Below are 13,980 nucleotides of genomic sequence, written 5' to 3'. Positions count from 1 at the left end.
TCAGACATGTGCCGCTTTTAAAAACAAATTGCTTTATTTGTTACAGAATATTGCCATACTTTTATCATCAAAAGATTTTTACAAGCCAGCGGTGAACGTCTATATGCTAAATGCAGAAATAACTCCCAGCCTTTTACAGTGCTACCACTTCCTCTGGCCAAGTACCACTGAGGTCTGAAATTCCACTTTGTTGCATTAATAATGTCCTTCTGCTGCCAGTACTGGACCTTTTCCCAAAAGGCTGTGATACTGGCAACACCCTCTCGTCTTTTTTATAATCTCTTCAGCATATCTCTTCCAATGCTCTTCCTCTGCCAGCATTCTCCACTAAAAATGGCCTTTAAATATGGATTCATTAACATCCCGCTTTGAAAGCAAGCCTCTTCTGAGAGTGAAAGTCAATGCAGCTGTTTGCGGTGTGAGGTAGAAGGTGCGTAGTTACGGGAACAGCCCTCCATAGTCTCCAGGGGGTGTGTCCTTCCTGCATGCCTCCTGTAACAGCTCCTTCCCTGTGGTGGTGATGATTTCCACCTATGAGCATAAAAGACTCGTTCACGCTCAAGTGACGCCCACACGACACTCAATAACGACTGTTAAATTAACGTGATTCAATGAGAAAAAAAAAAAAAGACTCATTCACACTGACCAGTGATGCCCACACTATAGTCATTAATGTCTGTGAAACTGTAACTTTCTAACTGATCTTTGGAATTTTCTATTACTAATTTTTGTGTAAAACATTAAAAGTAGGGTACTCTTATTTTAACATCGAGAATTGTGTCAATCGCTTGCAGGTGAATTAGGCCTAGTTAATTTTGCAGGATTGTATCAGGAGAATTCCTTTGAGAACTCCCTGGTATCGCCATCCAAAGCTGCCCGTAACCTGGGCATAACTTTGGACAACCAGTTGTCGTTCTCAACTCATGTTTAAAATCCAACCCGGTCTTTCCTTTGTAACATATGAAGCTTCCTGCATCAGATTTAAAATAGTCAAAATTACAAAAAAAGATGAAACATTTTCTGAATAATGTAAGAAAACGAATGTTTTTAGAGTCCAGAAATGAATATTTGGTGGAAAAACCCTGATATTCCAATCACAGCTCTCATGAGTCTTTGTCACGGTTAGTCCCTCTCAGCTTCTGTGTTCCATGATTTCCCTGTCTTGTGTATTTTACTTCCATGTCGTAGTTTCATTTTCTCCCCCACTTGGTTGATTTTCCAAACCTGTCCCTTGTTTCTAGTCTTGTTAAGCTCATGTATTTAAACCCTGTCTTGTTCCCTGTGTCTTGGCTGTTCATTGTTTATTTGAGTGGTTGTATTTACTTCAGTACGTTTATGTGTTTATTTGAATGCGTGTGTTAGGTTGATTTGAATGTTGGTTTTGTACTCTGTGTATTCTAGCCTTCGTGTTTCTTATTTCCGAGTTTTCCTAGCGTCTTTTGTTATAGCCTGATTCCCCTGTTTGCCTTCATGTGTTTTTGTTTTGCTCATGTATCCACGTACTCTCCGTGTTGGTTCTTTGACCCTGGACTATTCCAACGACTCTGATTTTGGATTTGCCCCTGATAAATCTCGCTCCTCTCCGCACATTCATCCGCCTCCTTACCGCTCATCATTACAGAATGAACAGCCGAACAAGGACGCAGTGAGAGAGCGAGACTCTGGGAGGTGGTTGTTCCGCTGGGATGAAACTCCGGCTGTTTCTACGCAGTCCATGTTCGTTACATCTCAGCGCCACCAAACCTGCGGGTACACGGGCATCTTGTCATTCCCGGAAAAAATCAGGATCCAGTTTATTTTGATGACGATGAGATCACAGGTAAGTGCAGAGAGTCTGCCCGTCTTGACCAACGCTGCAGGGGCGAGCAGCCTGCAGCGCAAGATGTGAGTAAGCAGAGTGAATGCACAAACAGTCCATGGCTAGGCACTCGGTGTGCCCTGAAGCGCAACCGGGAGCTCCTCATCGCTCACATGAGCCTTGGGGCCGCCGAGAGGGTTCTATGTCTGTGTTCCTCCAGGGTCACCCAACCTGTGGCTATCCCGCAAACCTCCCGGCGTGAGAGACTCTGCCTGTCCTGATCCCATGGCTAAGCATCTGGACCTGTCAGACCTGCCTCCGCTGATCACTCCGGAGCTCACAGACCGGCTGTGGGCCGTAGCTGCTGCACTGCTGGACCCCCAGCCAGGCTCTGTTCCCAGCGTAGAGGAAGCTGTTCTGCCTGTCCCTGTCTCTGCTACAGAGGTCATTGCCCTGCCAGTTCCTGTTCCTGGTGTAAAGGATGCCACCCAGCCTGATCCTGTTCCTGGCATGGAAGACGCTGCATGTCCTGTTCCTGTGGTTCCAAATCCGGACACATTGGACCTGCCTCCAGACCTGCCGCTGGATGTCGCAGCCATGCCGACGGACCCGCCGCCGCTGATCACCGTGGTCGCGCCCTCGGACCCGCCAGTTCCTCTTCCTGGACTGGAAGAAGCCACTCCACGAGTCCTCGTGCCAGGCCTGTCCTGGTTGCTCCTTGAAGCTCTCCTGTGGCCAAAAGGCTGCCATTGCCATTTTGCCGGTCTCCTGCAAGTCCGCAGACCTGCCTCCTTATTCAGAGGCTTCTCTGCCCAGCCCGCCCCGGCCTGCGTCTCCTGTTCCCCGCGGGCCTCCTGCGTCTCCATTGTTTTTGCCTTTTTTGCCTGGTTATGTTTTTGCTCCTGCTGTGGTGTCTGTTCCTGTGCCTGTTTCTGTGCCTGTTCCGGTTCCTGTGTCTCCCTTTGTTTCTGTCCCTGTGCCCGTCCGTGTGTCCGTTCTAGTGCCCGTGTCTGTTTTTTGTTCCTGGCCTGGTCTGTTTTGTACTCCTCGTCTCCACCAGCCTTTCACACTGCTCTCTAAGTAAGATTTGGTTCCGGTGAGCACCTCATCGGTACCTTATTAAGTAGAATGAAGTGAGCCTGTGTTGGAGCTCAACAGATTCTGGGATTGAATGGCCGCTATACAGGTGGCGATGCTGATTTGGATGTATATCAAGTTCACAGGTGGACGAGGAAGACATTTCAATAGTTGCAGAAAGAGAAGAAAGAACACTCAGGGCAGGAGCATGAAACATCTCACAGACCCCTAAGAAGGGTTAGCCTGAGAACAGCCCACCCCCTGAGCCTCCATTTCACGCTGTGTGTCATGTCTCTGCCATTTAATTTCTCAGTCAGACGGCCCCAATTAAGTTCTTCTGAACTCTGACTGCCGATGAAATGACAGATAAGGAGATTTTAAAACCAAGTGGGTACCTTGATAGTAGCCCCTGCCTTCACAAACATACCTGTCTCCAAGGCAACCGCATCTGCGTTCTGTCCCTAGGCTCACAGTTGGCCCGATATGAAGGATCCTGGAGTTAACCAACGTTTCCTGAACAGATTAACATCTTTTTTTTTTTTTTTGTGCCATAATATCTGTTTTGCAGCTGATTTTTGACATCAACATAGCAGTAATTTGCTGCCAGAAAAAAGAGCCTTGTGACGTGCGTCTGAGGCTTGAAGAGTAGCGGAAAGTTTTAAACGCTTCAGTAATAACCTCCATAACAAAATACTCAGTGACCCCCAAACAACACAATGCAAACCAGAGCAACCAGTAACAGACAAACTACTACAGATGGCCAATAAAGCCAAATGGGTGAGGAAAACCCACATTCCTCCTTCTCACTTCCCAGTCTATAGTATGGGAATGACAATAAGGGCACAATGGGAGAAGGAAGAAGATCGCCTTTCCAAACATCTCGAAATTCCCGAAAACCCATAAGGCCTATGTTTCTGATACAAATCTCATATATGAGTATTGATATAAATATTACATTTATATGAAATATATCAGTGACTATGTCTTCACTGTTGAATTGTTCATAAACAAGAGTGTTCAAGAAATTTCTGTTTTCCTTTAATGTTAGCTGTGGGTGACACTCAAAACTGTACAAGAAAAACCAAAACAGAAGTACAAGGAGACCTTATATTTTGGCGCTTCACAGACAGCAGATTATCCTGCAGGACAGTAGATCTCTCAGAGCTGAGGAGTTTTTCTCTGCAGTAAGAATCAAAACACCACTCAAATTCTATGCTTCCTTCAGATATTTCCAATCTTTTTTAGATAATGTAATTTTGGCACTTGAATGAAAGATTTTGTGCATTTGATGGCTAAGATTTGTTGTTTGAAAATTGCATCCGTTATGGATGTTTTTTAAAGTTAAGTTCTCAATGGATGTATAAGTGTACATACTTGTGCATCCCCTGGAAACACATTCCATTCACTCTTTAGACTGGAAGCAGAGCTGGCAGTGGGACTGTACCCACAGCACTTTCTCATTAGGATATAACTGACATCAGAAATTTCTGCTGGCCTGTGTTGGTGATGAGATATGTATCCATGGTTACTAAGGGAACACCGGAGCAATTCATAGGTTATCCAGAGTGCTATGCAAGCCCTCAGCGAAACCGGTTACCATGGTAAAGGTGGTGACACAGTTCTTGCTAAGTAGGTACAGTAAATTGGAAAAAAAAGAAGACATTCGTGCAACTCTTGATAATAGAAAAAAAAAACAACAAGAATTTTGTCTTTTAAATGCAATGATACTGATTAACTGAGCAAAATATGCTCAGAGACATGACCCAACAAGGTAAAAAAAGACTTTGTTTTAGCTTGTCTTTTTTTAGCAGCTTGACTACCTTGTGAAAGTCGACGAGGTCGGCGAGGGACGCGTGGCAGCTCTGGTCGACTCCTAGGAAGCTGTAGAAGTCCCCCGTGGCGTCGATAAGGAAGTGCTTAAACCCGCTGGGTGTGCGATAGGACAGCGTTTGTAACCCCAAATCATCTCGCTCACTCGCACCAGAAAGAACCCGTGGCCTCGTTCGCCAGTTGGTGCTCCGATTCTTCCGTGTAATTATTCCTGTAGGCCAGAGCCACAACCATGAAAAGCAAATTCAGCCCAACCGCCTATAACCTATATGAACCGTTTAAAAACGATTAAACAGCTACTGCACTCACTCTTTTGCACATATAGGACATTTGGTCATTTGTGAATGAAGCAGTGGGTCGTTTGTGAAATGTTTTTGCAGCTGACTTTTGCAGTGTTAATGTTACAGGGAGTCACACGATGTAAATGAGAGCAGAGATAAATTGGTACATTTTTTGCATTGTGTACTGTGAGCATCTTGACCCAGCCTCAGGTCCTCTGAGTGAGAATTCTGTGGATCTGGTGATAAACCTGACAGTAATTCAGACAGGACTGAAGAGGTTTTCAGGCTGCTGCAGCACACATGCAATATGTCAGAAGGCATATCGTAGTCGCAGTGTCCAGCAAAAGACTAGAGGAGCCTTAAATGAATGAACCTTGGAATTGGTCTGTTTTGCGCAGCCATATGACGTGATGTTAATCGCATGTCTGCAATAGCGGGGTTGGTGTAATTCAAGCCCTTGTGTGTGTGTGTGTGTGTGTGTGTGTGCGCGTGTGTGCATGTGTGCACACATGCATCCTTATCTATATGACTCTTCATTATGATAAGACACGAGCATGTCTAGAGCTTTGTTCCAATGGAACAGCTGACACACTCGATCCTATTAATCAGCTTTGTCGTCAGTTAAACAGGAGTCATGCGCTATGATCCATTTGGATGAGACAGTGCTGCAGGACTTGGGCTGGTAATTAGCCTAGCGAGACCCCTGAATTATTTAGGACTCCCCTCCACGTCGCATTCTCCTCTCCCACATGCCACGGTGCCGGTTACACTCGGGTTACCAAGCTGGACTCCTGCTTTTCCACTTTGTTCCGCTCTGTATGTGAATCAGGGCTGGTGTCTACACAAGCAGACAAAAGGACCACTATCTTTCTGCACCTGAATGGTGGCAAGCTTACAAGCAAGAATGATGCTGCTACCAGGGAATGACTTAACAGTCTCTCTGCGTTCAGTAAAATCAGCTGTAATGTAGCAACACTGTCCGCCAGCGGGCAGGTTGCTGGCTGTGTACCCTTTTTTCCTGAATGAGTGCACGTGGATGGCCTTCCCAGCGGACTACACAGCAGACGAGTGGAGCAGGGAAGATCAGGAAAAAGCGCTCCAGTGAGCTGGCAACTTTACCGTGAAACCATGGCGCAATGTGGTTGCTGTTGCGTTCGTAGCCAGCCCGCTTGGGTCTCTGGTCCTCACAGAACCATGCTATGATAGACTCTCTCGATTTAGGACGGGGGAACCGCACCCAGGAAGGGCTAGGGAGAGCCAGGGGAGAGAGAGAGAGAAGAAAGAAAGAGATGGGGATGATGGAGAAATGCACTGGGCATGCTGTGGGAATGTAACATATCCCATGATACCAAGGTTAACAGTAATACCACCTTGTGTTTACTGGTGATTCTGATCTGTGTGCTTTTCTAACGCTAACAGACGCATTAAAACCAGACTTTCTGATTTGTATCACGGCAACACAATACAGACACATTATAACCACAAGTTGCAAAGATGTTCACGTTCGGAATGCCTGAATTCACTTTTATACGGCTGAATTTGCATAACTATGGTGCCTCGCACTCACCTGTCCATCAAGGGCTGGCTCACCATGGGGCTGGGCCTGTGGCTCTGGCTCCGGCGATAGAGGGGCGGAGCCGTGGACCGGAGGGCGGGGCGAGGGCAGGGTCCGGGAGGGGGTGGAGCCTTGGCCTGCAGCTCAGTGACGGCACTGCGTGTCATGCTGCCGTCGGGCGGGCGCTGGGGCTGGCAGCCAATAGCATGCTGGCGTGCGCGGAGAGACTGACTCTTATGCTCATCCCTTGCCCAGTGTGCCAGCCTCGCCATCTCCTCATCTGCCGCCTTAGAGCGTCGCACTGGGGATCAAAGGCAAATGGACCTGTATCGTCAAGACAGCCATGTGCAGTGTGCAGCACACTGAGATGAAAAGGTGTGTGAGGCATAAAGCGTGCTTCGGGAATCGGGGTGTTGGGTTTCTGTGGTTTCTGAGTAGACAGTGGGGCAGAAAAGCATAAATATATCACCAAAAACATTTAATGTTAACATTTAACTTGACAATAACATAATTGGGTGATGGTAATTCTCAGCGCCACCATTAAAGGAGGATGAGCAGATGTAGAAGGAGAGGACACACAAATATTTCAGTATTGCAAAAGCTGCCCATGTACAGAAAACACTAGAAACAGTATAGCTATGAGCTACTGATCGTATCAGAGCTTTAGCTGGGGAAAAAATGGCTCTCCATAGCATGTGTCCATGGTTACGCTTTGGGCCTTCATCAGTGTCAGAGAGTGACCCTTTAAGGAGCCACAACAGAAGAAGAACTTGGTAACCCGGGTAACAGCACCTGCCTGGGGGCTGCAGCAGACAGGAGGAGACTGGGATGTGAATGCCAGGCGGATGCGTGGGGAAGTTCAAAGACACACTCACTTTGCTCACTCCACTCCTCATCGTCCTGTTGAGCAGCGTGGCGCTCTCGCTCCAGGGAGACATACAGCTCCCTCGCTCTCCTCTCCTCGGCACGTCGGACCTCTTCCTCTCCGCTCTGCCTCTCCTCTTCCTCACGCTTCTGCTTGCACAGGAAAGGCACAGAGCTGGTACCCATGTCTGGTGCAGCAAGTCCCCAGGGCAAAAAAAACAAAACAGCATCTGTGTGTGCCTGAGATTGGGAATGTTGGTAAATAAGAGGTCCTGGTTTGCGAGTGTGGTTATTTGAGCATTGATATTCCGATGGATATCTGGCTATGGAACCACAACACAATGGACTCAATGCAGCGCATAATCTGCAAGACCCTTTGCTATGATGACAGCAAAGGAGCTTCCTCCATCGCTGCATTAGTGTCCTGTGTATGTCCTGACAGATCTTGTTTAATTAAACTAGTCGCATGCTAATGTTAACAGCACTGATCAATGCACAACACATACCCATGGTTTCCTTGTCTATATTTAAGCAGAAATTACTCACGTGGGTGAATAATTCCCACCCCGGGGCCTGACATATGGCCACTTTTGTAATGTGATCCAATTAGACTTTATAATTCATTTCAGAGGTAATTACCAGAAAGGTGCCGTTTGTGAACTGCGGCCCATTGGCTTGACTACAAGGGGAAATCTGTCTTCAAACACAGAGGAGAGATAAACTATAGTCCAGCATGCAACTTTATTGAGATCACTGATAGATTTACTGAGAAAAGAAAGCAATAGCAAGTGAATTACTGATTTGATGAATTATTATTGCATGTGAGCGAAATTTTTACTGATGATCCAGACAGAAGTCTAGTAAGCTTGATTATGATTGCACGGTATGACACAGAGTTCACGCAGAGTGGTGTCCTTACCAACCAAAAAAGTGCTCAGCAAACACTTCCATTCTCTCCACCACAGTTCATGTTAACTACTCTAGCATATCATGAGATGTATAGAAAGAGAATGGCTAAAGGTTTAATGAGTCTGCTCATTTACTGCAGGGTGACTAATCTTTTTACAGGCCAGGGTAAACGAGCTCTGTTAATATTTGTCAAGTTTCTTAAAAAGATCTCATTGCTGTGCCCGAAATCATCTGTGACCATCAAGCGATGGTCACATTGACCTGTGGAGATCTTACGGAGTGGATATTGAAAATCGTGGCCAGAAATTCCTGGCATGCCATCTATCTGGAGCACACTTTGTTCTCTTTCTCCCCTCTCTTAAAGTTCAGGAAGACATCCCTTCAGGGCCTAGAAGAGAGATCGTGCAGCATTTACAGGGGTTTATAATCCCAGTTCCTGTCTTCCCACTCAAAATGTCAAAAGCATGCCTATATTGTGACATACATTTGTCCTACTTGCATTTTTCAGCTGTATTGTTTGCAGAACCATATCATGTAATGCAAATAACACTCTGCCAAGCGCACACACACTTAGGACAGAGCTCGGCGTTCACTCCCGCACATCCTTAGAGAGGAGGAACGCCACACCCCTTCTGCTGCTCACTGGCTCGGTCTGATTGGCCATTGAATTCCCCGTTTGGGATTGAAATGTTTCACAGCTACTCATATCCGGAGCATCTTGCATATGCATCAGTATGACGCTACACGTGCTTCGTGGGAGGTAAACCCTTTCCATTAGTGTTCTTAGTGTCTTTCTCTGTCTGCTCTGAGCTGCTCCAACCTGTCTCATAAAGTATTTCATTATGACTATCCATATGTTTAGAAAAGCACCTCGCATTGGCCTTGTCTCTCTATTTATCTACGTTCCTGTGATGGCCGGAAGATTCCATGCTTATCATGCTTACGAGCAAATGTTTGCTCACTCACTTGGATGGTTTCCAACAACTGTAGGGCTCCAGTGGACGCTGTCAACCAATGAGGAACCAACTCACCTCAAGCTCCTCCCTAATGTGCTCCTCTTCCTGTTTAGCCACCTTCCTGTCCTCAGCTTCCTCTTTCCACTTCCCTGCTATTAGACGGGTCTTCTCTTTAAATACAGCGTCCCTGAACTTCTGCTTGAGCTCTGCTTGTTTCTTGCACCTTGGAAGGAGAAGCCAATTATGACTCTGCTAAACTATTTACTTAGCAACCATGACATAAACTTTCATGTCTAATGTATCTTGTTAGACATTGAAAAGGATGTTTAAGGTAATCACCTGTTATTTCTGTGCATATACCTTTTCTTGAATTCTGCTTACATGCTATTTACTGCAGTATATTTATTCTGTTCCAGTGCATGTAAAAAACGAACAAGCAAACGATCAGTCACTCACCACAGCTCTTGAGCTTCTAGATGGGCTTGCCGACATGCTTTCTCCTCAATCAGCTCTCTGATGATCTGCTCGTAAGGTCTGTCCCCAGGAGCCTCTCCCATCACCCACACCCACACGTCTCCATCACTACCATGGAGCCATTGTATGTTCTTCCTCTCACCTGGGGACGACAGCAGTCATCCCTCTATATGCTGATCTGAGAGCAGCTGTCTGCTTGTCCTGATTGGAGACAACTGCAGTCATCCCTCTGAATGCTGATCTTAGAGCAGCTATCTGCTTTTCCTGACTGGAGACAACAGCAGTCATCCCCCTGTATGCTGATCTGAGAGCAGCTGTCTGCTTGTCCTGATTGTTTTTGTTTTTCTTTCATGCAATTCTGAAACAAGCAAAGTGAACTCAAAGATTTTCATGCGGCATGATCAAGTGGTAGCAAGTGATCAGCTTCTCACCACTACAGCACTTGAGGAAAAGTCAAGTCATCTTCCCATTTTTGGCAAAAAAAGAGAAATGACATTTGGACATTCATGCCACTTAGCACCAACCGGGTCTCACCAGTGGAGCTTAAGAGGTGAGACTCACCCTCTCTGCCCACACGTGTGTGCTGCCTGCTCTCCTGGGCCTCCTCTTGACTCTCGTGCTCTGCCCAGCGCCGCACTTGCTCCTGGCGGATCTTGTAGAAGAGGAGCTGTCTCTGCTCCTCGCTCAGCTCCACCAGCAGCTCTGGCTCCACATACATGTCCCGCAGTATTTGCTGCAACATCCTGAGCTCTGCCCCTCACCTCCTCACGGCTGGGGCAGGATACCCCCAAACTACCCCCAGGATTAGATAGGGTGCAGACCTTTTGTTGTTTCACATAAAATAATCCCAACCCTATATTCGTCTGAAATGGAGCATTTTAAGAAGGAGCTCTTAGAGGTCCCTTGATTAACAGAATAGCAATATCCAAGTTTTCTTACACACCAGTGCCAAAACTTTGAACTTAAGCTATAAATCTCAACATGATGACACCTAAGGGTTAATCTTGAGACACGCCATCCACACATTGCATAATGCAGAGTTGCCACAAAGTTCTTCAGCTCCCTTGGTGCTCAGCCAGCATCATGTCTCCTGCTGTGTCATGGACGAGCAGAGCCCTGCACCACTCATCCCATGATGAATGCAGTTACCATGGTGCATGCTCCGGAGTGATGGCCACGACGATGTTACATCTGTGGCTTTGGTGTCTTGTATGCTCCAGCCTGTCTGCTGGGGACAGCTGAACTGAACTGTCTTACACTTGAGTAGGCACATGTTACCGTCAGTCTACACTGGTCAAGCAAAAGACGTCAGTGCAACCGGATCTGTTTGTTTGTGTGCGCGAGAGAGAGAGAGGTTGAGAGAGAGTGAGAGAGTGATAGAGAGAGAGAGAGAGAGAGAGAGAGAAAGGGAGGTAGGAAAAAAGTATAATAGTGTACATGAAGTTTCTTGAGATGACTTGCTCAAAGTGTTTGCTTGCCCAGGTGATGAAAGACCTCTGTATGAAACTTCATTTCCCAGGAAACTTTGTGCCCTACACTAGAATGTTTTAACAGCCTCTTTCGGTCAATGACTTCCTTTCCTGGAAGTGCAGCCCCAGTGAGTGGTGCACACTCTGAGCCCTCCAAGCTAACAATCACACACGCTACTGCTGCTGCCCTGAAAGCTTCTAGCTTGGGGACATTAATGGGTCTTGCACTGCATCCCACGAGGGCTGCCGTCATGAATGATGAAAAGGCTTGGCCAAAATGTGATGCTGATAAATAGAACATAAAAGAACATAAAATTAAGTCGTAAAAGGAAAAGCTCAGAGTGAAGACGCGACTGGTTTTCTGTTTTCATTCTGATTACTCTCTACTCTGTATGTGTCAAACATTCCCTTTAGGCTTTCGTGAGGAGAACACGGCTCTGTTCTCCCTGTACAGAGTTAGCCATGCACCCTCTAACACAGAAAGTGGCTTATACATTCCAAATGGCCATTTGTGTGTGTGTGTGTGTGTGTGTGTGTGTGTGTGTGTGTGTGTGTGTGTGTGTGTGAAGGAAAGCTCCAAAGATGAAGCAAGAGAGACTCTGTGCATGTGTATTTGTGAATGTGAACATTACTGAATTTTAATATTAATATACAGAATTCCTATAGCCAAACATAATGCAATAAATTAAGCTTTACACATACATATTAGTTTGATAGCACAATACAAAAAGTACCCGAAAACTACATTCTCTTCTGTCACTAATTGATCACTGTTTATAACTCACACCCCCATCTTCATATGTAGCTACTTTGTGCAATAATCTTAATATTCTCTCTGTGAGCACCTTATCAACATTTTCCAGTGCTAAGTTTACAATACCAGTCACACTGTGCAATAATCACTCGAACAATATCAATAGATTCTATATGTAATGTGCAGTATTTTATTTCTTTTTCCAAATATAACTTGTGCACTATATATATATATATATTAATATATATATATATATATATATATATATATATATATATATAATATATATATATATTTCTTGTGTGTTTATACTATGTCTTGTCTATGCTGACTAATGTCTTGTCTCGTGCATTTACCTTTATATTGTATATTTGCACATTGGAGTTTGGAGAAACGCAACCTTGTTCAGCTGTGCACTTCTTGTTGTATAGTCTGAATGACAATAAAGCTGACTTCGAACTTTGAACTTTAATTATAATATTCAGAATATAAGGTTTATTCAATCTTAAAAATCTTAAAAATTATTCCATGATTATTGTTCTGTGTTGTGTGTTGAAATTTGCATATTAATCAATAGCTATAAATATTTTATAATTGTTGATTAATTGTTGACAGGCAGTTGGTCAAATAACAAAAGCTTTGCTGTCAGACTAAAAACATTCTGCACTTTGAAACCTGTTTACTTGTCTTTGCCCTTTATGATTTCCACACCCACTGACTTAACACATCAAATGCTTGTTATAATTTAAATATACAGATTCAAACAGCTTCCAAGCAGCACAAAGGTCATAAAGTAGACAACCAAAGTTTTTATTATATATTGTAAATTTTGCAGCACACTGAAACTAGTTGTTTTATCTTTTTTCTAAGCTGCAATGAGATGATATATTATAAAATGGATGATGTAGATAGTGAGAGCCTGTGAGAAAACCAGTACCTTGTAACAGGATTCAGTACCTTGTAGATGAATTCAGTACCTAGTAGCAGGATTCAGGATATCTGCAAGGAAAGCAAACACCGAGTGATACAACCAAGTTTCCAGGGACTGGAATAAAGAATACATAGAGATAATGTGGAAAATGAACACCAAGGTTGTTCCAGTGGTGACAGATGCACTTTGGTCTGTGACCCCTAACCTTGGAAGAGGGACTCCAACAGACCCCCGGAATGATGTCATCAGTCTCAGTGACAGAAGAGCACAATCTTAGGAACATTGAAAATACTGTGCTGCAAAGGTGAAACATTCCTTTCAACATTTTAAGCAAGATTAGTGTATTACTTTTTATTTGTACAATTTTAGAAGGACAATCTACATGAGCCCCATACAAAATGTTGAGTACACCAAAGGATTTCAGCCCTCAGATAACTTTCACCAGGGTCTCGGAATCTTAATTAGCTTGTTAGTGCTATGGCTGTTCACAGTCACTGTTAGGAAAGACAGATGGTGCAAATATCAAAGCATTATAAATACTCTGAGTCCTCAAACCTTCTCCTAACAATCAGCAGCTATAAGTCCCACTAAGTACACGCCCAGCGCTGTAAAATTAAAGTAACTGATGACCACAGACTAGGAGACGACATTAAGAGGACAGCACAGAATTTTCAGGTAGCCTTTTCCTCAGTTCGGAATGTAATTAAGAAGTGGCAGTTAACAGAAATGGTGGAGGTCAAGTTGAGGTCTGGAACACTGAGAAACTTTCCGAGAGAACTTCTTGTTGAATTGCTAGAAAGGCAAATTAAAACCGACATCTGACTGCAAAAGACATTTGGAACGGCTTAGCACACTCTGGAGTGGAGGGTACGCTTCACTACTGCTCTTCCTGCCACAAAATAACATCTAAATGAGCCTGATGTCTCTTTGAAAATGAATCCTGTGGATTTACAAGTGTTAAAATTGAACTTTTGGCCACAATAAGCAAGGTATGTTGGAAGAAAAAAGGTGTAGAATTTTCATGAAAGAAACAACTCACCAACTGTTAGGAGCTGGATTGTGTATTGGGCTTGTGTTGCATC

At 44.7% G+C, this 13,980-nt stretch overlaps 1 protein-coding gene across 1 annotated transcript; it reads right to left on the bottom strand.

Annotated features, from left to right (window-relative positions):
- Positions 1-438: 438 nt before the first annotated feature.
- On the bottom strand, positions 439-10,486 carry sh2d4ba (SH2 domain containing 4Ba). The gene is given in 10 exon segments (XM_035531631.1): positions 439-531; positions 4,696-4,824; positions 4,827-4,864; positions 4,867-4,904; positions 6,093-6,233; positions 6,554-6,842; positions 7,417-7,555; positions 9,346-9,493; positions 9,727-9,886; positions 10,321-10,486. Coding segments are annotated over 10 exon segments (1,341 nt in total).
- Between the last annotated feature and the right edge of the window lie 3,494 nt (positions 10,487-13,980).

This window comes from Electrophorus electricus, chromosome 11, assembly GCF_013358815.1.
Source record: "Electrophorus electricus isolate fEleEle1 chromosome 11, fEleEle1.pri, whole genome shotgun sequence".
NCBI classification, from domain to species: Eukaryota; Metazoa; Chordata; class Actinopteri; order Gymnotiformes; family Gymnotidae; genus Electrophorus; species Electrophorus electricus.
This window is presented reverse-complemented; position numbering and strand designations above follow the sequence as displayed.